Source organism: Amblyomma mixtum, chromosome 10 (genome assembly GCF_055824585.1).
Source record: "Amblyomma mixtum isolate Tamu chromosome 10, ASM5582458v1, whole genome shotgun sequence".
Taxonomy (NCBI): domain Eukaryota; kingdom Metazoa; phylum Arthropoda; class Arachnida; order Ixodida; family Ixodidae; genus Amblyomma; species Amblyomma mixtum.
This window is the reverse complement of record NC_143021.1, coordinates 78,312,045-78,336,253: the sequence shown is the minus strand read 5'-3', so window position 1 is coordinate 78,336,253 and position 24,209 is coordinate 78,312,045. Positions and strand designations below refer to the sequence as shown.

The following is a 24,209-nucleotide window of genomic DNA, read 5'->3' as shown; positions in this document are numbered from 1 at the left end:
GAGTGGCTGGTGGTCTGTACACAGTCCCTAACATATACCACATGTTTGCACAGCTGATCTTGCACCAGACCGTTTCAGAGACATTGCAATCAAGGGCGACAGCGTTTATAGTGCTTTTCACAATAATAGCCACGCCACCACCTCTGGAATCTCTGTCGCATCTAAACACCTTGTAGTCAGGAGGAAAAATACTACTGTCATTAATTGCGCTATGTAACCATGTCTCAGTCAACATCAATACATCAGGGCTCTCAGAAATTAGTAGATACTCTAAATCAGTTACTTTATTTGCTATACTGCGGGCGTTTACAAGTAGAATTCTGAGCTATGACCGAGAAGAATCGCTTTCCGTGTCAGAAGCCTTGTCTGAAGTTTGCAACTGAAGCAATGTAGGGCTAGCAGTCTTTCCCCTCTTTTTGAATCGAGGAACCTTAACTTGCTCAGTACGGTACAGACACCGTTCATTCTTTTCACGATCCCAGACGTAGATATGATTGTTTATCTTAAGCTTGTCATGTACCAGTTGCACCTTTTTGCCGTTTGCTCGTTCCTTTTCACTGCTTTGCCATAGTTTCTTTCGTAATTCAACAGTTTCTTTAGCGTAGTCTTGACTAATGCTTATCGAGCTGCCTTTCAGCTTGCCGCAGTTCTGCATCACAGACTGTTTTTCTCGCGAATCATAAAAATGCATGATTACCGGCCGATTACTACCGTCTTTTTTCTTCCCAATACGATGAATTTTGTCGATCGTGTTCACTTCTACTCCCAAGGTTCCTTTAAATACATTATCAATAACAGCTTGTTTCAGGTCGCGGTCTGATTCACCCTTGTCCTCATCGATACCAAAAACTAAGAGATTATTGGATCGGCTTCTGTTTTCATACTCTACCAACTTATCCGCCTGATGACGAACAAGGGATTCTAGGGTTTGTACTCGCTTGTTCAATTCTGCAATCACATTAAGTGTAGCGGTCAGTTTTTCGCATTTCACGTTCATTTCGGTCATTTCAGCTCTTAATGCATCTATCTTAGCATCTGATGAAGCCTGATTATCAATGATTAATTGCAACATTTCTGCGGTTTTAGGTCCAGGATTTTCTTCAACATCTCCTGAAACCAACAGTGTCAACACCATAGACCAAGAGTCAACCAAAAAATTCAGGAAACTGCGAGGGCACGGCAGGGCTAACAAAAAGCGGTCATCACTTCTGAAAGTTTTAGCATTATTCAAATAACGAACCTGCAACAGCAGTAACGGCCGCTTAGGCATGTTGTCGCCAGGCCAGGTGCCGTGCCCTCTGAATCCTCCCTCGACGCGGCGTTGGTGTCCACACGCAAAAACTTGCTTTCGAAAAATATTTCGTAGTTAGCAGAGCTAAACCGTCAGCAATTTTTCGACGAAGACGACATGCGTAGACCGCACTAGCCACAGTCCGGCTTCTTTTCTTTCACCCCAGCAAAGAAGGGAGCGAGTAGGAGAGCCACACAATCAGCGTGCCTTGAACACCCTGGGTGACAGAAGAAAGAAAGGAAAAAAGAGAATCTCAGCCGGGGCCCCGAAAAGCTGGGTTCACGCGTGGGGACTACACAATAAGTGGACAGTGGGGGAAGGTGGAGGCATCTCTCTCCCAAACCAGGAACGAGGTATGTAAGAGGAGAACGAGGAGCTCAGCTTCATGCGGCGCGTGGTGGCGGATTTGTGAACTAGGGGCGCATGAACCAGAATCCTGGCCATGATTCCATATGTATACCTTTCCGTCCACTTTCAGCTTGTCGAACGTAAGAGACACTTTCGCTCCATTCGCCTTTTCTTCTGCTGCAGAACGCCAAAGGTTTGATCGTATGTCTCTTACTCTCTTTGGAAAGTCCTCACTTATAGATACATCTGATCCCTTCAGTTTAAAACAACTAGACATAATTTTAGCTTTTTCAGAAAAATCGAAAAGTCTCAACATGATCGGACGGGAGCGTTCACTGTTGGTGTTTCCAATTCGATGTATTCTTTCCATTGAGACTACTTCTATTCCAAGAACGTCTTTAAAAATGTCTTGCTTGACTTTATCCTCTAGTGCTTGTGCACCTTCCTCCGGCTCTTCTTTTACACCGTATATTAGGAGGTTATTGCGTCGACTCCTGTTTTCCAGATCGTCCACCTTGGCTGCCAGGTCTAGCATCTGCTTATTGGTATTCGTACAAGCTTCATCGCATTCTGCTAGTTTCTCTTCGCAATGCTTCAATCGGCTCACTTCCGTCTCTATTGCCGCAATCCTGTCTTGAATACTACTGACTGTTGATTCTACTTGCTTCAGGTTCGTTGTTAGCTCTTTCAAAGCTTTGTTGGTTTTCGTCTGCTCTTTAAGAATTTTTTTCAACATTTCAGTGTTAGAGCTAGAGTCTGAGTGTGAGTCAGAGCGCGGTCCCGGGTTTAGTTCAACGTCCCCAGATGTTAGTAGCAGCAATATAATTACATGAAAGCAATCAACCAATGTAGAAACAAGAAACTGTGGACTTGGTAGCACCATCAAAGCACAAGAGTCATCACGAACAGAAAATACTGTGTATTTATCATCAACCTGCACAATGAAGAAGAAATGGGTGAGCATCCCTGTTCGTCCGATGCCACCAAGTCCACTGAAGTGTCGGCCGGTAGGGCTGTTGTTTATATAGCTGCGCTGCCGCGCTTCTGTTGACGTCACCTCCTGTGTCAGCTGGTATGGTCGCACCACACGTGGAAGGGAATTGAACAGTGGTGGTAGTGCTCCGTCGATGATACGGCTATCAGTCGAGCGATCCAGGGGGTTCAAAGTGCCGGCCTCTCGGCAAGCATGCGTACTGTGTCCATCGTCGAATCCTGCGAAATACAGTGCGATCTGCACAATGAAGAAGAAATGGGTGAGCATCCCTGTTCGTCCGATGCCGCCAAGTTCATGTGCCTGTTTTTCCACAGTGCTGCTCCGATTGCCCATATACTATGTCGACTGCTTTTGCTCCTGCTGCGTTACTTCCTTTAGAAAGTACAAGTTTGCTTTCTGGAGGGGTTGCGTGCCTTGTGAGTGTGAACATTGCCATGACCAATGGTTCGCAATTTACTCAATAATGCCGAATGGCAACAGCTTACACAGGGTGCGCGGAAAACCCGTGTGTTTCAGCTTCTTCCTGTGCGACAAGCACGCTGTCACAGAGCCCCTCAAGGAATGCCAGAAATCAGTTAATAATGACTGGCTGTATGCTAAAAACAGTCTCTATGAACAGTTGCAGCATGATTTGTGCAAAATTAAAATTGTGAAACACATCATACATAATGTCGAGGCATACATAGACACAGGTGCTCACAAAAACCAAAGGTGCTCTGCAGACCCGAGAGGTTTTGTGGTATATTATTTGGCAACCCCTTTTCATGGCTTGCACTTGGTTGTGCAGCTAGAGAATTTACTGATGACCCACAGGCAGCAAGAACAGACTGGATGAGGTGCTCGGCTCTGTAACAATTAAGAGGGGTGTACGCATAAGATGCAAATTGGTTGACATGTATGCTCATGTCCAATAGAAGCATGCTCGAACTATGCTGCACTGCTGTTTATAGTTGCTGTGCATTTTTTTTCAGGAAGTTGTAACACTCGAGGTTTCACTTCCTGAAGCAATGCATGGGCTATGAGGGATGCAGTAGCAGTGGCCGGCAGATTACATTGAACTATATGGCGTCCCTAAATGTGTACTGATATTGTGCAGTACACGGACCGCTTGCAATTTACCACTCAGTAATATTTTAACTTGACACTATGGTGGATGCAATATAATGCAACTTAGAGAAGAATTGCCGGTTTGTTATAAACACTCTGTGCGTTGTTTTCATTTCTCTAACGACCTATTTATATGCACGCATACTTTCAGTTACCCCCAGTGCATCATCACGGCAAACTGAATTAATGACCTCCAATCATCGTTGTTCTCCAGCCATGGTCACAGTTGTTCTGCGGATTTTCAAGAAAGTCTTCTCTGCACACAACTCTCGACTTGCCTTGGTTGCAACTTCCTACCCTTGGCACCAACAAAAAACAAGTAACCGAAATAGGGAATGGCAGACGAGCTGTGCCATACAGCATGCCAGCATGTAACTCATCTGCAAAAGTTAGCTAAACATGCACAAGGTTGGCCGAGTCACACAGTGAGCTTTTCTTGGAGTCTATCCTAAGCACTAGCACTGCAGCATATTATGTTGCCCCTAGTCCAATGCACTGTGATTTCTTATGCACGAGTCAAAGGTTGGAAATTTTCGCTGCATTTCTCTGCATGTGTGTATTCATAGCCACAGACTGATGCATTTCAATACATGTCAGCTGTTTTACTTCCCTGCTATTTACCTGAATCTCTTCCAAAGTCGTGTACACACCTATATTCATTCATGCAGCATTTGATTATATATACCGTACCTACCTTGATACCTTTTTTATCATATATATATTCTCTGTGCGTTCATGTCTTCTAGGTTTACATAATGGCGTTTTTTAATTTTGATTTTTAGAATGCACTGATATTGCAATGCCACTGATGCCTAAAATCACTTTTTGAACATAGGTTGTCACTGCTTATGTTCCTTTAATAAACTGTTCTTTGTACAAAACCATTTATGCTTTTCGTTCTCGAGCGAGTGCCCTAAGGGCCGTTGTACGATTGCTTTTGGGCGGATCCTGACTGGCGGACCGCCCGACCAGACAATAGGCATCCGCCCCGTCCGGCGGGCGGATGGAAAGTTCGTCAACTTTCGAGCGGAAGAGCGGAACCGCCTGGCGACTGGATTGCAGCGATTGGCTGCTTTTTACGTGATGTCTGCCTCCGCTTCTGCCGGAGCAAGATGGCCGTCCATCGACTGAACCGGGGAGCGAGCCATAGGTCGTGGCTGTAGTGGTGGCAGCTATGCCGCGAAGCATATTATATTGGCCACATGTTGATATTACAAGTGTTCAGAGCGACTGCGAACTTCTCCGCGTGCAGCAGCGGCGAGCAGCGATAGTTTCCCGAGTTGAAATCTGCGCTGATGTAGTTGACAGAGCACCTCTTCAAACCGACGCAAGACCGACGCGTTGGCGGTGCCGCAAAGTGTTTATATGGAGTTATTTGTGGCTGCTGCAAGCGTTCCTAATTCCTGCGAGGATCATCACGCACAGCGGCGAGTAACAGCTGCTCACGGTTAACTTCTGTGTGTGCATGAGCTGCCTAGCACAGTGACTAGTGTCCACGTAGTGAAAGTGATTGCGATCGAAGCGAGTGCTTTTACGTCAAGGCAGTGAAATGTGCACCTGTGAGGGCTCACTACGCGCGCTGTGCTTTCCGAATGCTGAAATGAACGTGGCGTTGTGCAGCTAGTCGCATTCCTTGCGATGGTTGCAGTGATCACGACCGAAACGTGCACATGACATTGTTTCTGCTACGCATTCATTACCATTTTGATCGCGATTCGTGTTGGCACTGTGCTTGAGAATTGTCGCGTGTGTGACGTGACGCGAGCTTGGCTGCACGGCTGTCGGACTGTTTTCTGCGGCGACAACAGCGATGTCGCCATCCTTCTGCGCCTTGGTGCTCCATTCAATACATTTTGTGATGATGGGTGCTCGGGTTACGACTCGCCGGAGGAACTGTGTAACCTGTGTGAAAACATAGGTGCAGTGCAAGTGTATCTTCGGGAGCGTCATTTCTATTTATTTCCTGCCGCTGCGTGCACATTTGCCTGCAATCAATATATCGGTGTGATGAATGGGTGACTGAACACTTCCTCTAGCCATTTTGGTTTAGGTTGTAACAGCATCGTATTACGCGATTGCAAACAAGAATCACTGCCGCTGTTAAATCACGGCTGGTTGACGTGTACAAATCTCTAATATGTGCCAACTAATAGGTCTGTTTCCCACCAGCATTTCAAACTGATGTAGCACAGAAAAAAAAAGTGTGGCAGCAGCTTATGCAATCAAAACTGTCCACAGAGCAAGTTGGGCATAATGAGTCTTGAAGAAAAACAAAAAAGTGAGAAAACCTTTCCCATTGCTTTTCTTCTCTTTTTGCTTAGCAGTGTTAAGTTAATATTGACAGATGCTTGGCAATATTAAGTTGAAGTGGGATGTTGGTTCCCACTACAGTCAGAAAAATGCAGTGGTCCTGAAGCGCCTCATGGGCAATGACAGTGTTTGTTGTCGATCTTGCTCACGGTCCTTTTCGATCCGGAGATCAGTGGTATGAAACTAGATGTGTTCACAATGGTATTGTTGCAGAGCTGCTCGCGAAATGGGCTTTATTGGTGTTAAGCATTTAGTCAGAAGTGCTTCCTGGGTCAGCCACAGCAATTTGTTTAACAAGACATTCTTGAAGCCTTGAGCAGATGTCGTCGATGCACTTGCATATGTCTGTCTGTTACCTTCTTTTGCCTGTGACTGCTTGCTACAGACATGACTACTTGCAGACTGCAAAATAAGCCCTGTGGAGCTGGTAAAGCTACGCTAGGAACAAAGACGACGGTAACAACACCACTGCATAGGGTAGCAATTGTTGCTCTGTCGTCATCCCTTAGCACAGTTTCGACATGCCAACTTGCCACCAGTGCACCCCGCAGTACGCTGTGATCAAGTTCTGTGAAATTTACAGAAAGCAACAACGGGAGAAGAAGCAGGTTGGGTAGGCATATCTAGTGCATGCTGTGCAGACAGCTTCCTGCCTTATTATAGCTGGCCCCTCTGTTTCTAACCCTTCATCACCCTGCACCTATGGCCCTATTTGTGTTATTGCCATGTGCTGCAAATCACCAAACACATTTCATACTCTTGCCCCTGCTAGATTGTTTTGGCCCATTAAGTTGTTTCATCCAAATTGGCAAGCTTCTAGAAAACATTTCTGCAATAGCCAACTTTTTTCTTGTTCTTCTCGACATGCACCTTGAATACAACATTCCCCTATGATGCATTTGTTCTTTCCTTTGAAAAAGCATGCGATTCCCTCATTTATGTAAGGCTGGTTTTCTCGTGCTCTAACTTGCATCCAATAGCTCTAAACTGGATCCAGGCTTAAACAGCCAGCCTTCAGCAGATTTCCCTTGCCAATTATTATGCATCCTGCCTTTTCCTCCAATCTCTGACGTCCCCCAAGGCACTCCCTTGGGCCTCAGCATTTTATTACTTGCATTATTACTGTCTCTTCAGTGCTTTGTCACATGCCATCACTGACAGCTATATGGGGTCTGCCATATTGCAATCAATACCAGAATTTCAGTTCTCCAAAACAACATTTAGCATGCCCTGGATTGGCCAGTTTGTTAGCGTTACTAAGAATGCACTAATACTGTTTTTTATTGTAAGCATTACATTTTGCCAACTTATAACGTGTTCCGATAAAGGTATATTCACTGTATACTGGTTCAAATACCAAATAATTCTCATACACCCACCCACAACCTATGATATTTACACTTGACGTGTCCTTAGTATCACCGTCTTCCAAGTTGCTTGCGTTCAAATCCCCTGTGTGGCATCATCTTGGGTATTCTAATGGCACATGCCACAAAAACTACCTTAACTAGAAACCTGGAATGAGTTCAGACCTGAGCCGCTTGTTTTATTCTCTCAGACTATTTTTGAAGCTCCAGTGTAACAGCACTAAAAGTGAATCTTCAAATTTCTGCATGTCGTGCAGAAACTGCAGATTTTTTTAACTGTTTATTGTCACATAAGCAACTAATCTGTTCTGACTCATGGTTCCTTCTGCACTAGTCGCACAAGCAGTGTTGTGCCTCAGTTAGCTCAGGCCACTGCATTTCAAGATTCATTTTTGTTTTTGCCACAAAAGGCTGGAATGGCCTTCCAACTCACAGGGCTTACTAACCTCTTTTTCTTTGAGCTAGTCACTGCAGAAATCCATGCAGTAAATGATGATGTTCATCCACTGAATTAGGTATATCCCCCAAGGTGAAGATTTGTGATAAGGGAGTAATTACTCATTAGCATCAACTCAAGTGAAGCTATAAGGCTACAAAGAAAACCTACAAAGCTTTCCTTTGTAGCAGTATGGCTGTACTTGGATGCTAATGGTTAATTACTTCTTATTAGTAAATTACAAACTCATCAAGTTCCTACTTGGTGTATCATGTTAGCTCACCACTAAAATATTGTCACTTAGTACTGTTTAGGTATAATAAATGCTAAAATAAGTTGTTCTAATGAAGTGCTTAGCCACTTGCTCAGCTCAGCAAACCAATACAATTCTATCTTATTTGTAAGAGCTTTCCTCACAATCTATTTCAAGTAATATCGGGGCATATTCACACAATAGTTTTGTCGGACGGTATACAGTTGCATTTAGGCTAACTTGCACACTGCACAAGCTAGGTCTAGCCAGCTAAACACGTGCACTGAAAAGCTAAGCATGCATTACTGTGCCTATCTGTCTCAGTCTTTCCTTTGCGCTTCTCTCTTATCGTCTCTTCAGCTAAGCAAGACATCGACTTCATAACATGGCTCAGTGAGAATGCTGCAAATGCATACTTATGCATGTGACTTTTATATATTCAAGATAGTGTCAACAGGACTGCTGATTCATCTTAAACACAAAAGCTGTCAACTTCAAGTTGCTGTATAGAGATGCCAGAAACGACAAAAGCCATCACTGCTTTTCTGTTTTTCTTTGGCCTAACTTCATATTGGTCTTTTCCAAATTTCTGTTGCTGGCAGTGATATAGGTATATTTTGCTGAACATGTTGATAGTGAGCAACTAATAGCACTCTAAAATTCAGCATATGTTAAGCGGTATGAATATCAGTTAGCAATGTTCACTTTTGCTTGCTACCTTGGGAACTGGTCATCGTTATATTGAGCCATTCTACATTTTACTGATCAGTGAAAATAACTTTAGACATTGCTTTAAGGCTGTATCAGAGAACTTATGCATATATACCTGTCACCTACTTAAACAGCCTATTTGTAATTTTATTTTATTGCACGATATCATATATATCCCTTACTGGAAATCTAATTTTACAAATTCTGCTTGATATGTTAGTGTTTATTGCTTGAGATAACCATGTAATATGGCCATCGTACCCTGTTTTCCTGACTGTACAAGTATTCTTTCTCAGCCTAAGCCGGGAGCCGTGGCCATGTAAACCCTTAAAATTGGTTCTTGCATTTACTCTACCTGTAATCCAGTTTACTGGCTCCGACATCTCATTATATTTATATTAATGAGAATGGCATGTACAGGCTTTTATGCAATACAAAGGCACCCACTTTGTTTTGTATTCACAGCAACATTTGAGAATGCTTTGGACTTGCACAGAGTATATGCCAGCTTGTTTCGTACATGGCGACAATGACATGGCCTCCAGCAGAACTTCCCATATTTGTTTTCAACACTGCATTCTGCCTTGTGCAACTTCAATATGAGCTCAGGAGGAATGCTAAACCTCAACTTGATGGCCCGCTGTCACTGTGCAGAACAAAGCCATGCACTTTTAGGCTAGTGATGCACGTCTAAGCCCCTTTGTAGCCACATAGTGCTATTTCTATTTTGACTTTAATAATGGCCTGAAAAACGACAAAAATTATTGTTGCATTGTCACTGTTCTGTGAAATGCAGAACTGCTTTATTACAACTGATTTTACCTGTTCCAATTAGCTGGAAATATAATTTCTCATGTCCATTAGCATTTGTGTTAACAGCAGTGTTGTGCTATATTGTGAATGTTAAATGCATGCACAATGCACACACCAACACGCACGCGCACGCACCTTATATATTGAATAGGTTTACATATTACAGTGACTGTGCAAAATGCTTGGAAAAGCCTGCAAGTGCAATTACTTTTTTTTCTCGGTCAGCAATGCAAAAACACTGCAGTGTGCTATTTTTAATAACTGGCTAAAAATTTTAAGTATGTAATCTTAACTATTTAAAAAAAAATGATTACACCGATTGTAGTTACGGACGGTTGTTAAGGCGCGTTTATAGTCCGACGTGTTCAGCGCGCGGGCGAGCGTCGCTCGCAGTCTGTTGCGCTACGCCGGTTTCGCTGCGCCGGCCAGAGCGCCACCCCCTCTATACTTTGATGCGTCCAGACGCCGCGCGCCGCTTCGGAGCATGCGCAGAAGGACCGCCGACTCGCGCGCCGATCGTCGACCGGCGGGTAGTTTGAATTCCGTTCGCGCCTTTTTCTGCGTCGCGTCATCCGTTTCGCTCCATTCACGCCATTGCGGCTACTATATGAAATATGGCTAGGGTGTTATCCGCGCGACAGAAACTTGCTCTCGTGTTACTAGTCCACCGCTTGCGGCGAAAGCGCAGGCGCTCAATGTATGTGCGAAAGATTTTCGCACAGCGGAAAACAACAGGCGAGTACCACCAGCTTGTGCAAGAACTACGGCAAACAGACCCAGAGTACCATCTCAAGTACTCTGAAATCGAGTCTTTTTGTGTCGTATACACAGGGGTGTTGTTTTATGGCTTCAATAAAGCGTTCCACAACGATATCCGGCTCGGTTTCGGTGTTTGGGCAGCTCGCGCCACTCACGCCGCTCGCGCTGGCATCCGCCATTTTTCTCCGCGCAATGCATTGTGGGTCGGCGCGGTCGGCGGCGCCGGCGCGCATTTGGAGCAGGAGCCAAACCTGCGCCGGGCCCGTCGGGGCACGCTGGCAGCCGCCGGTTGCGTTGGCCGCTGCAGTGCGTCGAACTATAGACGGAGCTGTTTTCACCAACGCAACGCAGCGTGTGCGCGCTCGCTTGCGTTACGTCGGACTATATTCGCGCCTTTAGCAGCGTGTACTGCAGCCTGGCCCAGTCGAAAATTTGCAGTAAGATTCGCGTCGTCGTTGTGAAATCGTCGGGGCAGCGTAACTTTCAGAGCAAGCAGCATTCTGTTAATTTGGAGCAGAAATCACGGGCCGTTGTGAGAACATATCGTCGAACGAGGAGTACTCGATTGCAATGTGACGCGTTTTTCAGCCTCTTAGTAGAAATGGTTCAAACACGTATCGTTTCGGACAACATCGCTTCAGATGACCAGACTCACCTGATCTTGCAAAGTTTTGTCGCGAATTGGTTCGCGGCCGTCAGGGTCATCTGAACTGAGATCCGTGCCGTCCCAGCACAAATCACAGCCAACCACGATTCTACCTTCGACGAAAATCTTGCAGCAAAAGAAACGTTGACGCAATGGATATTGTGCTGAATACGCCGCAATTAATATGGGTAATAGAGCACTGCACGGGCCTCAATCTGAGGCCCAGGCCCGAGACCTGAAGCCCGAGCCCGGCCTAGGCCCGCGGCTTTAAGCCCGGACCCGGCCCAGGCCCGCTAAATTATCGCTCTAGCGAGCTCGACCCGGCCCGTGAATTCCGGAGTGAAGCACAGCCCGGGCCCGGCCCGGCCCGTTTCACAGTAACGCTTGAGATATACTGCTCACTCTGAGCAAGTAGACTGTTACTAGACCAACAAGAAACTAACTAACAAAGGTTCTGAAACCACAGTTTGCCTTGCAGAGTTGTTGGTTCTTTTTAACCCAGAAGGAAGTGACTAAGAGTAGTGCTCTCCAGGCCCGTCTTTTGGACAGTGATTTTGTGTAGGTGCGCAACGGTAAAGTTGGAAGTTCCGAGAGCCAAATAGAAAGGGCTGCATACACGCGTAATAGACTACTTTGCTTTCCCCCATGATTTTAATCAGTTATATTTTGCCGCCTGGAAGTATCAACATTTAAGCTGCGTTGCAAACAGTGGGACGACATTTTTTTAGTGAACGCGATCTCACAGGTTGAACTCATAGCCGAACTGGTCACCTTTCAGCAGAAACGAAAAGCTAAAAGGCTTGAGTATTTCACGGTGTGTGTTTTGTAGACTATAAGCATCCTAAACTAATACTTTCTTGTATAGGTATGTTTTGGGATGACGAACGATCAATGGTCAATTAAGACCGGTTGAGTTTTCCTCTTACTGGTGGAGCAGATAACACGCGAACCACGTCATAACTTAAAAACACTTGTCATGACAACCAGGCTGAAGAAGCGAGGAGGGATAGATGTGGTTATGAGATGAGATTTACAAACTCTCGCGAGCTTTTGTGGCTATTTCATTTACGAGACGTTCTGGTCAGCTGATCAAAAAGAAAACCAAACGCGCTTTAGTTTGTGAATTTTCTCACAAGAGAAAAATGTAGCTATAAAATATAAGCTATGTTTTATTTATTTATTTATTTATACATACTGCAGCGCAATTATATGCGCTATGGCAGGAGTGGGAAAAAACAAAAAGCAAAATACTAAAGGTAACAAAATACAACAAAATGTACAAAGTGAGCACAATGAAGTTCAAAACACACAAAAAGTAACAAACAAAAAAGGAACTGTTAATGGCACGGTAAGAATATTCAGGTATTATGTGTCTTCCATGGCAGTTATAAAACTTTGAACTGGAGATGAACGAATGGATCCAGGTAGAGAATTCCAGGCTTCTATTGAACGGGGAAAAAAACTGAATTTGAACAAATTAGTACGTGCAAAATATGGCATTAAATTTAGCTCGTGATGACTTCTTGTAGATGATAAAGGTGCAAAGTTAATGTAGTGGTTAACTGAGAGCCTTACCGAGGAATTGACGATACAATGTAAGAATTTTAGTGATTCAGTGTGGCGACGGGCGGAGAGCGTGGTTAAATTCAATGAGAGAAGTGTAGAAGAGGGTGAGAAATCGCGATCATAACAATGACATATAAAATGCACAGCTTTTTTCTGGACTGCTTCTAACATGTTAATTTCAAACTGCTTGTACGGGTTCCACACTACAGCTGCGTAACCAAGAAAAGGGCGGATTAGAGATTTATACAACAGTAGCTTTGTGTCTTTTGGTGAATTGGGTAGCGTGCGTCGTAGGTAACCTAGTTTTTTTAGTGCTTTATTACATACGTAATATGACACCAAGATATTTATACTGAGAGACCCTATCTACCACACGGCCATTGAACGAGTAACTAAAATGGGAAACGGAAGATTTGTTGCAAAGAGACATGAGGACGGTTTTATCAAAAGTAATTCTCATTTGCCAGGTGCTACACCAACTACAAAACCTATTAAATGACTCTTGCAGATGACGATGATCATTAGGGCCAATAATTACTTCGTATAAAACACAGTCATCAGCGTAAAGACGAATGTTAGAAGAAATGTTATGTGGCAAGTCATTTATATATATTAAAAAGAGTAGCGGTCCAAGGACGGAACCTTGAGGCACTCCTGACGTCACATCAACAGCAGCGGAATAAGAAGAATTATAAGATACGAACTGGGAGCGGGATGAGAGAAAGCTAGAAATCCAATCAACCAAGTGAGGATTGTTTACTACAGCATTTAGTTTAGCAAGAAGTTTGGAATGTAGAACAGTATCGAACGCTTTCGAGAAATCTATAAAAATGGTATCAACTTGGTTTCCGATATTGAGGTTAAGTAATATATCATGAGTGAATTCTGTTAATTGTGTTACCGTACTAAAACCGCGCCTAAACCCATGCTGAAAGTTAGATAGCAAATTACTGGATTCAAGAAAAAGCATGATGTGTTTATGAATGACGTGTTCCAACATTTTGCATGATTGTGATGTCAAAGAAATCGGTCTATAGTTAGACAAGCATTGCCTATCACCGGACTTATAAAGAGGAAGCACTTTGGCTAATTTCCATGAAGAAGGGACAGTAGCAGATGATAAGGACTTATTGAATATGATGGACAGGTATTTCGATGACCACATGGAGTAGCGAACCAGGAACGCATTGTATATTCCATCTGAACCGGTACATTTCTTAACATCGAGGTTTAGTACAAGATTTAGGATGCCATCAGGGTTTACCACAACATCACTGATTGCTGAATAAGAAATTATATTGGTGAGCGGTGGAATGACATTGTTATCGGGAACGAACACTGAGTGAAAATATTTGTTGAAAGCATCTGATATTACTGCCGGCTCACTGATGACGTCATTATCTAATCGGAACGAAGTGGAGGAAGTACCGCGAGGTAAGATATCCGGATGACCAAAATTTTCGGGGGTTAATTCTTAACAGATCGCGCAGGTGGACACGAAAAAAGAAATCTTTGGCCGCATGCAACTTAAGATTAAATTCTTCTTTCGCCTTGTGAAATCTGTCCAGGGTTATGGGATCGTTGCTTCTTCTAGAACGCCTTAGCCTACGAACGCGACGAGATAAATGCAAGATGTCTCGAGTCATCCAAGGAACATTAGTATTTTTTTTCTTAGTTTTAAAAGGAACAAAGCGTTGGACATAATCGTTGACAAGACATTCAAAGTAATTAACAAGAAAATTTACGTCTTGGCTTGCTGAGAAAGCAAGGAACGTATCGAAATGATCAGCTAAAACATCAATGATGGAATTGTCGTCAGCACGAGTGAAGTCAGGAAAAGTAGTAAACAAATAGGGTGATTTGGAAACTGGACAAGAGAGTGAAACTAACACGCCTTTATGGTCTGAGAGCCCATCAATTACTTCGCAAGAGAAGGAATTATGGGCCAAAGAAGCGCTTAGAAAAACTAAGTCGAGAATGGAATTCAGCCTAGTAGCATTAGATACAACCTGAGTTAGTGCAAACAATAAGGAGATGTTTATTAGTTCTCTACAAATTGCAATGTCACGACCAAATGCAGACAACGAAGGCCAGTGGATGCCAGGAGTGTTGGTCTCCCATGCAGATAAATCTTGATGAAGCAATGTCGATCTTGCTCATGAAATTTGCGACAGCATGAAGGATATGAACGGAAGAGCCAGGTGGACGATAAATAACACTGATTATAATACTATAATTGTTTAGATAAACTTTACACCACAAGGATTCTGTGTCAGGGGGAGAAGGTAACACTGAGAATCGCAAATCCGATCTGATCAGCAATGCCACACCTCCACCAGTACTGCAACTTCTAAGCGCACGGCAACAAATCCTGGTGGAGTGAATTCGGAGTCGTAAATTCCACTATGCAGCCAGGTCTCCGTTATGCCAATAATATGGGGAGAGTGAATAGAGATAAGGGAAAGTAAATCAGGAAATTTTTTAACAATGCTGCGAGCGTTAATATTTAAGATGACAAGCTTATCAGGACGGCCAGAGCTAAGTCAGGGAGATGATGATGCGGCAGTCAAGGACGCAGGCCCAGAACAAAGAGGATCATGATACGCTTTTACCAATGAATTAGAACTTTCATCCCAATTATAACGAACCTTGTCAATGAAGGCATGATCGAAACTTAACTTCACGACAGAACCGTTGTCACGAAAAGACACTGATGCGTCCCATAACTTTTTCCGAATGGACCTAACCCTTGCAGAAAAATCCTCTGTAATGAAGAAGGCAGAGCCCTTGAGTTTAGACACGTTTTTGAAAACCACACTCCTGTCGGTGAAGCTAGAAAGATTTAGAATAACTGGACGAATATAACCCTTGCGAGCTACACCGAGCCTGTGGAAGCGCTCAATACTGGGGCAGCTAATCTTCAACTTATCAGTAAATACAGATGAGATGCTAGTCAACAATGTGTTAGCGGTTTCGTTCGGATCTTCTGAAATGCCGTGTATGATAATGTTATTTCTCCGAGAGCGATTTTCTAGGTCATCGTTTTTTTTGCACCAGCTGTGTTACTTTGGAATTTAAAGAGTTAATTTCAGCCTGTAAATCACAAATTAGATTGGTATTTTTGGGCGTGGGTGAAGATTCTAATGCAGCCACATGCGACTCCAAAGCATCAAAGCAACTGGCAAAAGATTGCTTAATGTCTGCAATGTCACGGGCCAACTGATCCTGCCCTGCCAGTATTCTAGAGAACATGTCAAACACTGAGGAATTTGAAGAGATTTCGCTGTCAAGATTTACAGTGGAAGCACTCGTATCGTCAACCTCCCCGAGAGTGAGACTGGAACCACTCACAGACCGGGTTAAAGGTCTGCTACCAGATTGACTGTTTTTACTGGAGCTCGCTGGCTTTGATGGGGGGCCTGGATTGAGTTCCACGTCACCACTCAGGAGGAGATGACTTGCACAATAAAACGCGTGTATACACCAGGATACAAGAGTACGTGGGCAAGGGTACAGCAGCAAATATCGATCATCAGATCGGATACACTCAGCGCCAGAATAGTAACATACCTGCATGAAGAGCAAGCAGCGGTTAAACATGATGCCGGTGCCGCTGCAGCCTAGCCCACTGAAGAGTCGGTCCATGCACATGGCTTTTATATCCCTGGCAGGTGGCGTCATAGACCAGCAGTGCAGCGAGATTGGCTGGTCCAACAAGAAGTTGGCGAGGTGACTGGATTGCAGACATTTGAAGAAAGCGGGAAGCCCGACGCTATCACGCAGGGTATCAGCTGGCAAGTCCAAGGGCAAGCACACGGTGGTATCCACGTGCCCATTCAGAAGCGAAGAAACCAAACCCGACCAGACGATTCCGCAGGGGCCGTAGTCAGCAAAACAAGCGATGAACTGCATGAAGAGCAAGCAGCGGTTAAACATGATGCCGGTGCCGCTGCAGCCTAGCCCAAGGCTTAAGGGCCCAAGGGGAGTCAGGCTGTGAGAGACACCGAAGGAGAGGGCTCCGGATCATTTCGACCACGTGGGTTTCTTCAATGAGCAATGATACTGCAAAGTACATGGCTGTCATGCTTGCCGCCAGGAGCAAACCCTGGTTCCCTGGCTCAGTAATCAAGTGCCTTGACCAGTAAGCCACCGCGGCGTGGAAATAAGGAAATAAATAAGTCAATGACTAAAACTCAGTTTTTTCTCAGCCCATACTATAACCCATAGCTCATCTGTGTCGCTGCTCCAATGCTGCAGTTGTGTACTTCACTCTGCAATAGTGAATGAAGTCGGATACCAGCCGCTTCTGTACGGACCCAAGCCCGACTCGGGTCCGCAGCTTTAAGCTCGAGCCCGGCCCGGGCCCGAAACTTCAAACCCGGCACAGGCCCGGCAAAACAAATCATATCCTGGCCCGGCCCGGGCTTTCGGGCTGGCCCGAGCCCGTGCAGTGCACTCATGGGTAATTTCTACCGCAAGATATATGCATGTTTCGCTACAAACACATACCTGTACCGCTGCACGTGATTAGACGGGCGGCACTGCCGGTAGCGCCAATCAGAACATTCCAACCATCCGTCTCGTCCGCCAGCATCAAAGTGATCGTACAACACCATTCCGCTCCATGCCCGGGCGGAGGCCGAAAGCGAGCGGATCTGCCAGGCAGGCGGACTGGCGGACCGCCCGACCAGACAATAGGCAACCGCCCCGTTCGGCGGGCGGGAGGAAAGTTGGTCAACTTCAACTTTCAAGCAGAAGAGCGGAACCGCCTGGCGACCGGATTGCAGCGATTGGCTGCTTTTTACGTGACGTCTGCCTCCACTTCTGCCGGGGCGAGATGGCTGTCCGTCGACTGAACCGGGGAGCGAGCCATAGGTCGTGGCTGTAGTGGTGGCAGCTATGCCGCGAAGCATATTATATTGGCCACATGTTGATATTACAAGTGTTCAGAGTGACTGCGAACTTCTCCGCGTGCAGCAGCAGCGAGCAGCGACAGTTTCCCAAGTTGAAATCGACGCTGATGTAGTTGACAGAGCACCTCTTCAAACCGACGCAAGACTGACGCGTTGGCGGTGTCGCAAAGTGTTTATATGGAGCTATTTGTGGCTGCTGCAAGCGTTCCTAATTCCTGCGAGGATCATCACGCACAGCGGTGAGCAACAGCTGCTCACGGTGAATTTCTGTGCGCATATGAGCTGCCTATCACAGTGACTAGTGTCCGCGTAGTGAAAGTGATTGCGATCGAAGCGAGTGCTTTTACGTCAAGGCAGTGAAATGTGCACCTGCGAGAGCTCACTACGCACGCAGTGCTTTCCGAATGCTGCTGAAATGAACGTGGCGTTGTGCAGCTAGTCGCATTCGTTGCGATGGTTGCAGTGATCGCGACCGAAGAATTCACATGACGTTTTTGCTGTGCATTCATTACCATTTTGATCGCGATTCGTGCTGGCACTGTGCTTGAGAATTGTCGCGTGTGTGACGTGACGCGAGCTTGGCTGCATGGCCGTCGGACTTTTCTGCGGCGACAACAGCGATGTCGCCATCCTTCTGCGCCTTGGTGCTCCATTCAATACATTTTGTGATGATGGGTGCTCGGGTTACGACTCGCCGGAGGAACTGTGTAACCTGTGTGAAAACATCGGTGCAGTGCAAATGTGTGTTTGGGAGCGTCATTTCTTTTCATTTCCTGCCGGCTGTGCGCACATTTGCCCGCAATAAATATCTACGTGGTGAATGGGTGACTGAACACTTCCTCTAGCCTTTTCGGTTTAGGTTGTGACAACATGGTATTACGCGATTACAAACAAAAATCATTGCCGCATTTAAATCATGGCTGGATGACAGTGTACAAATCTCTAATATGTGCCAACTCAAAGGTCTGTTTTTCATGTGCATTTCAATTGATGTAGCGCAGAAAAAAAAAAGTGCGGCAGCAGCTTATGCGCGATCAGAACTGACCACAGAGCAAGTTGGGCATAACGAGTCGATGAAAAACAAAAAAAGTATTGAGAAAACCTTTGCCATTGGTTTTTTTCTCTTTTTGCTTAGCAGTGTTAAGTCAATATTGACAAATGCTTGACAGTATTAAGTTGAAGTGGGATGTTGGTTTCCACTGCAATCAGAAAAATGCAGTGGCCTTCAAGCACCTGATGGGCAATGGCAGTGTTTGTTGTTGATCTTGCTCACGGTCCTTTTCGATCCGGAGATCAGTGGTATGAAACTGGATGTGTTCACAACGGTATTGTTGCAGAGCTGCTCGTGAAATCGGCTTTATTGGTGTTAAGCAGTGGTTCAGCAGTGCTTCCTTACTTAGTCACAGCAATTTGTTTAACAAGACATTCTCGAAGCTTTCAGAAGATGTTGTCGATGCACTTGCATATGTCTATATGCCACCTTGATTTGCCTGTGACTGCTTGCTACAGACATGATTACTTGCAGACTGCAAAATGAGCCCCTGTGAAGCTGGTAAGGCTACACTAGGAACAAAGACGACGGTAACAACACCACTGCATAGGGTAGCAATTCTTGCTCTATTGTCGTCCCTTAGCACAGTTTTGACATGCCAACTTGCCACCGGTGCACCCCACAGTACACTATGATTAAGTTCTGTGAAATTTACATTAAGCAACAATGTGAGAGGAAGCAGGTTGGGTAGGCATATCTAGTGCATGCTGTGCAGACAGCTTCCTGCCTTATTATAGCTGGCCCCTCTGTTTCTTACCCTTCATCACCCAGCACGTATGGACCATTTTTGTGACATAGGCATCTGCTGCAAATCACCAAACACATTTCATACTCTTGCCCCTGCTAGATTGTTTTGGCCCATTAAGTTTTTTCATACAAATCGGCAAGCTTTTAGAAAACATTTCTGCAATAGCCAACTTTCTCTTGTTCTTCACGACATGCACATTGGCTGCAACGTCACCCTATGATCCTTTTTTCTTTTGCTTTGAAAAAGCATGCGATTCCTTTATTTATGTAAAGCTGGTTTTCTCGTTCTTTAACTTGCATCCAATAGCTCCAAACTGGATCCAAGCTTAAACAGTGAGCCGTCGGCAGATTTCCCTTGCCAATTCTCATGCATCCTGCCTTTTCCTGCAATCTCGGACGTTCCCATGCCACTCTCTTGGACCTCAGCTTTTTATTACTTGCATTATTATCTTCCTGTCAGTGTTTTGTCACATGTTTTTACTGACAGCTCTATGGGGTCTGCCACCTTGCAATCAATACCAGCATTTCAGTTCTCCAAACAACATTTTACATGCTCTGGATTGGCCTGTTTGCAAATGTTACTAAGAATGCATAATATTTTTTTTTATTGTCAGCATTACATTTTGCCAACTTATAACATGTTCTGATAAAGGTATATTCACTGTATACTGGTTCAAATACCAAATAATCCTCATACACCCACCCACAACCTATGATATTTACACCCGACGTGTCCTTAGTATCACCGTCTTCCAAGTTGCTTGCTTTCAAATCCTCTGTGTGGCATCAGCTTGGGTATTCTAATGGCACATGCCACAAAAACTACCTTAACTAGAAACCTGGAATGAGTTCAGACCTGAGCCGCTTGTTTTATTCTCTCAGACTATTTTTGAAGCTCCAGTGTAACAGCACTAAAAGTGAATCTTCAAATTTCTGCATGTCGTGCAGAAACTGCAGATTTTTTTAACTGTTTATCGTCACATAAGCAACTAATCTGTTCTGACTCATGGTTCCTTCTGCACTAGTCGCACAAGCAGTGTTGTGCCTCAGTTAGCTCAGGCCACTGCATTTCAAGATTAATTTTTGTTTTTGCCACAAAAGGCTGGAATGGCCTTCCAACTCATAGGGCTTACTAACCTCTTGTCCTTTGAGCTAGTCACTGCAGAAATCCAAGCAGTAAATGATGATGTTCATCAATGAATTAGGTAAATCCCCCCAAGGTGAAGATTTGTGATAATAATAATAATAATAATCTTTCTGAACATACAAAAAGACGGAAGCGCCGAAGCCACAAGTGGGCTTGTGCGGCGACAACCAGCAGCCGCGGCAATCTTCGCGCTACAGTGCACGTGTTTGAGGAATAAGGGAGTAATTACTCATTAGCATCAACTCAAGTGAAGCCATAAGGCTACAAAGCAAATCTACAAAGCTTTCCTTTGTAGCGGTATGGCTGTACTTGGGTGCTAATGGTAAATTGCTTCTTTTTAGTAAATTACAAACTCATCAAGTTCCTACTTGGTGTATCATGTTAGCTCACCACTAAAATATTGTCACTTAGTACTGTTTAGGTATAATAAATGCTAAAATAAGTTCTAATGAAGTGCTTAGCCACTTGCTCAGCTCAGCAAACCAATACAATTCTATCTTATTTGTAAGAGCTTTCCTCACAATCTATTTCAAGTAATATCGGGGCATATTCACACAATAGTTTTGTCGGACGGTATACAGTTGCATTTAGGCTAACTTGCACACTGCACAAGCTAGGTCTAGCCAGCTAAACATGTGCACTGAAAAGCTAAGCATGCATTACTGTGCCTATCTGTCTCAGTCTTTCCTTGGCGCTTCTCTCTTATCGTCTCTTCATCTAAGCAAGACATCGACTTCATAACATGGCTCAGTGAGAATGCTGCAAATGCATACTTATGCATGTGACTTTTATATATTCAAGATAGTGTCAACAGGACTGCTGGTTCATCTTAAACTCAAAAGCCGTCAACTTTAAGTTAAGTATAGAGATGCCAGAAATGACAAAAGCTATCACTGCTTTTCTGTTTTCCTTCGGCCTAACTTCAGATTGGTCTTTTCCAGATTTCTGTTGCCTGTCAATGCCTCAGTTAATTTCTTTCTTTGAAAGCAGACTGGCAGTGATGTAGGTATGTTTTACTGAACATGCTGATAGTCAGCAACAAATAGCACTTAAAATTCAGCATATGCTGAGTGGTATGAACATCAGTTAACTGTTAGCAATGCTCACTTTTGCTTGCTACCTTGGGAACTGGTCATCATTACATTCCGCCATTCTACATTTTACTGATCAGTGAAAATAACTTCAGACATGCTTTAAGGCTGTATCAGAGCATATATACCTGTCACATACTTAAACGCCTTATTTGTAATTTCATTTTATTGCACGACATCATATATCTTCCTTACTGGAAATCTAATTTTACAAATTCTGCTTGATATGTTAGTGTTTGCTCAAGATAACCATGTAATATGGCCATCGTACCCTGTTTTCCTGACTGTACAAGTATTCTTTCTCAGCCTAAGCCGGGAGCCGTGGCCATGTAAACCCTTAAAATTGATTCTTGCATTTACTCTACCTGTAATCCAGTTTACTGGCTCCGACATCTGATTATATTTATATTAATTAGAATGGCATGTACAGGCTTTTATGCAATACAAAGGCACCCACTTTGTTTTGTATTCACAGCAACATTTGAGAATGCTTTGGAGTTGCACAGAGTATATGCCAGCTTGTTTTGTACATGGTGACAATGACATGGCCTTCAGCAGAACTTCCCATGCTTGTTTTCAACACTGCATTCTGTTTTGTGCAACTGCAATATGAGCTCAGGAAGGTATGCTATATCACACCTTGACGGCCCGCTGTTACTGTGCAGAACAAAGCCATGCACTTTTAGCCCAGTGATGCACGTCTAAGCCCCTTTGTAGCCACATAGTGCTATTTCTATTTTGACTTTAATAATGGGCTGAAAAACATAACAAAAATAAATTGCTATTGTTGCATTTTTACTGTTCTGTGAAATGCAGAACTGCTTTTATTACAACTGATTTTACGTGTTCCAATTAACTGGAAACATAATTTCTCATGTCCATTAACATTTGTGTTTGACAGCAGTGTCGTGCTAAATTGTGAATGTTAAATGCATGCACAATTCACACACACACATATATTGATTAGGTAAGCATATTACAGTGACTGCAAAATTCTTGGGAACGGCTGGAAGTCCAATTATTGTTTTTTCTCTGTCAACAATGCAAAAACACTGCAGTGTGCTATTTTGAATAACTAACTAAAAAATTTTAAGTATGTACTCTTAACTATTTAGAAAAATGTGATTATACCGATTGTAATTACGGACGTTTGTTAGCAGCCTATGCTGCAGCCTGGCCCGATCGAAAATTCGCAGTAAGAATCGCGTCGTCGTTGTGAAGTCGTCGGGGCAGCGTAGCTTTCAGAGCAGGCAGCATTGTTATTTTGAGGCAGAAATCACGGGCCGTTGTGAGAACGTATCGTCGAAGGGGGACGCGATGTGACGCGTTTTTCAGTCTCTTGGGTAGAAATGATCAAAACGTATCGTTTCCGACGGCATCGCTTCGGATCAGCAGACTCGCCTTCGATCTTGGAAGGTTTTGTCGCGAATTGTTTTGCGGCCGTCAGGGTCGTCTGAACAGAGATTCGTGCCGTCCCAGCCCGAATCACAGCCAACCACGAGTCTACCTTCGACGAAAATCCCGCAGCGAAAGAAACGTTGACGCAACGAATATTGTCTTGAATACGCCGCATTTAATATGGGTAATTTCTACCGCAAGATATCTGCGTGTTTCGCTACAAACACATGCCTGTACCGCTGCAGGCGATTAGGCGTGCGGCACTGCCGGGAGCGCCAGTCGGAACGTTCGAACCATCCGTCTCGTCCGCCAGCAGCAAAGTGATCGTACAACACCATTCCGCCCCACGCCCGAGCGGAGGCTGAAAGCATGGCTGAAAGCGAGCGGTCCGCTTGCTGGCGGATCCGCCCAAAAAACGATCGTACAACGGCCGTTAAGCTGCTAAGCAGTCGCGCTGCTCGCCACCATGCTACATCAACAGACACATCGAAATACAAAAGCGAGTGAGCAGATTCCCTAAGTACTTAGGAAATCAAGTGCGAATGCAGCGCGAGAGTAGCTAATCACCAGCATTTACACAGCTCCGATCGAGCAACCAGCCGCAACTATCCGCTTGAACGCGCGCCGCCATATTGGATTTCTGGATTTACTTGTTTGAGCTTGGCTCGGGGAGTTTTGGGCAATCCATGCGTTTACCGCCTCTCCCATGTACCGCCACCATCGCGGTACCGTTCTTCTTGTTCTTGCTGTCCTGGACAAGTTCAGTAGTATTTGGTCCTGGTCAACACACCAATTAATTGAAAGTTTGAAAGAAAGTAGGTAAGTGTAGCTAACCGGTAAATGTGAGCTCTGTGATTACTCAGTACTTGTAAACTGGCATTCTGTTTAGCACAACTTAATACCACAGTACAGAAGTTCTGTCCATTTCCCTAAGAAGGTAATTTAGAGCCTCGCGCCGCATGCGCGCCCTAAGTTTTTACGGAAGTTACGAAAAAGCTTAATTCCTCAGCAACCCAAGCATGCAGCCTCATTCCCAAGTGTGCTCTGCACTTACCTGCGTGACTGCCGCGACCTGCTTGATGTAGCATCTCACAATGTGAGACCGCGCCTTTGTCTTCTAGCTTCCTTCGAAAGCTTCAGTTTGCTGACGGTGCACCCCTGTACCTGCTTGTTAATGTGTCGTCCGTGCTGCAAGTTTGGAATAGCTTGCGTTTGCAGACTCGCACAGCTGCGAAGATGAACGCACGAGAGTATATTCGCG

The 24,209-nt window shown here is 44.5% G+C and overlaps 1 protein-coding gene across 1 annotated transcript; it reads right to left on the bottom strand.

Moving 5' to 3' along the window:
• Nucleotides 1-1,583: 1,583 nt before the first annotated feature.
• Nucleotides 1,584-23,577, bottom strand: LOC149326227 (uncharacterized). Its single transcript, XM_089564506.1, has 2 exons — nucleotides 23,473-23,577; nucleotides 1,584-2,870 (listed from the first exon to the last, which is right to left on the bottom strand). Exon 2 carries the CDS (start codon nucleotides 2,601-2,603, stop codon nucleotides 1,584-1,586), a length of 1,020 nt encoding a protein of 339 aa, XP_089420632.1. The 5' UTR covers nucleotides 2,604-2,870; nucleotides 23,473-23,577.
• Nucleotides 23,578-24,209: the final 632 nt, after the last annotated feature.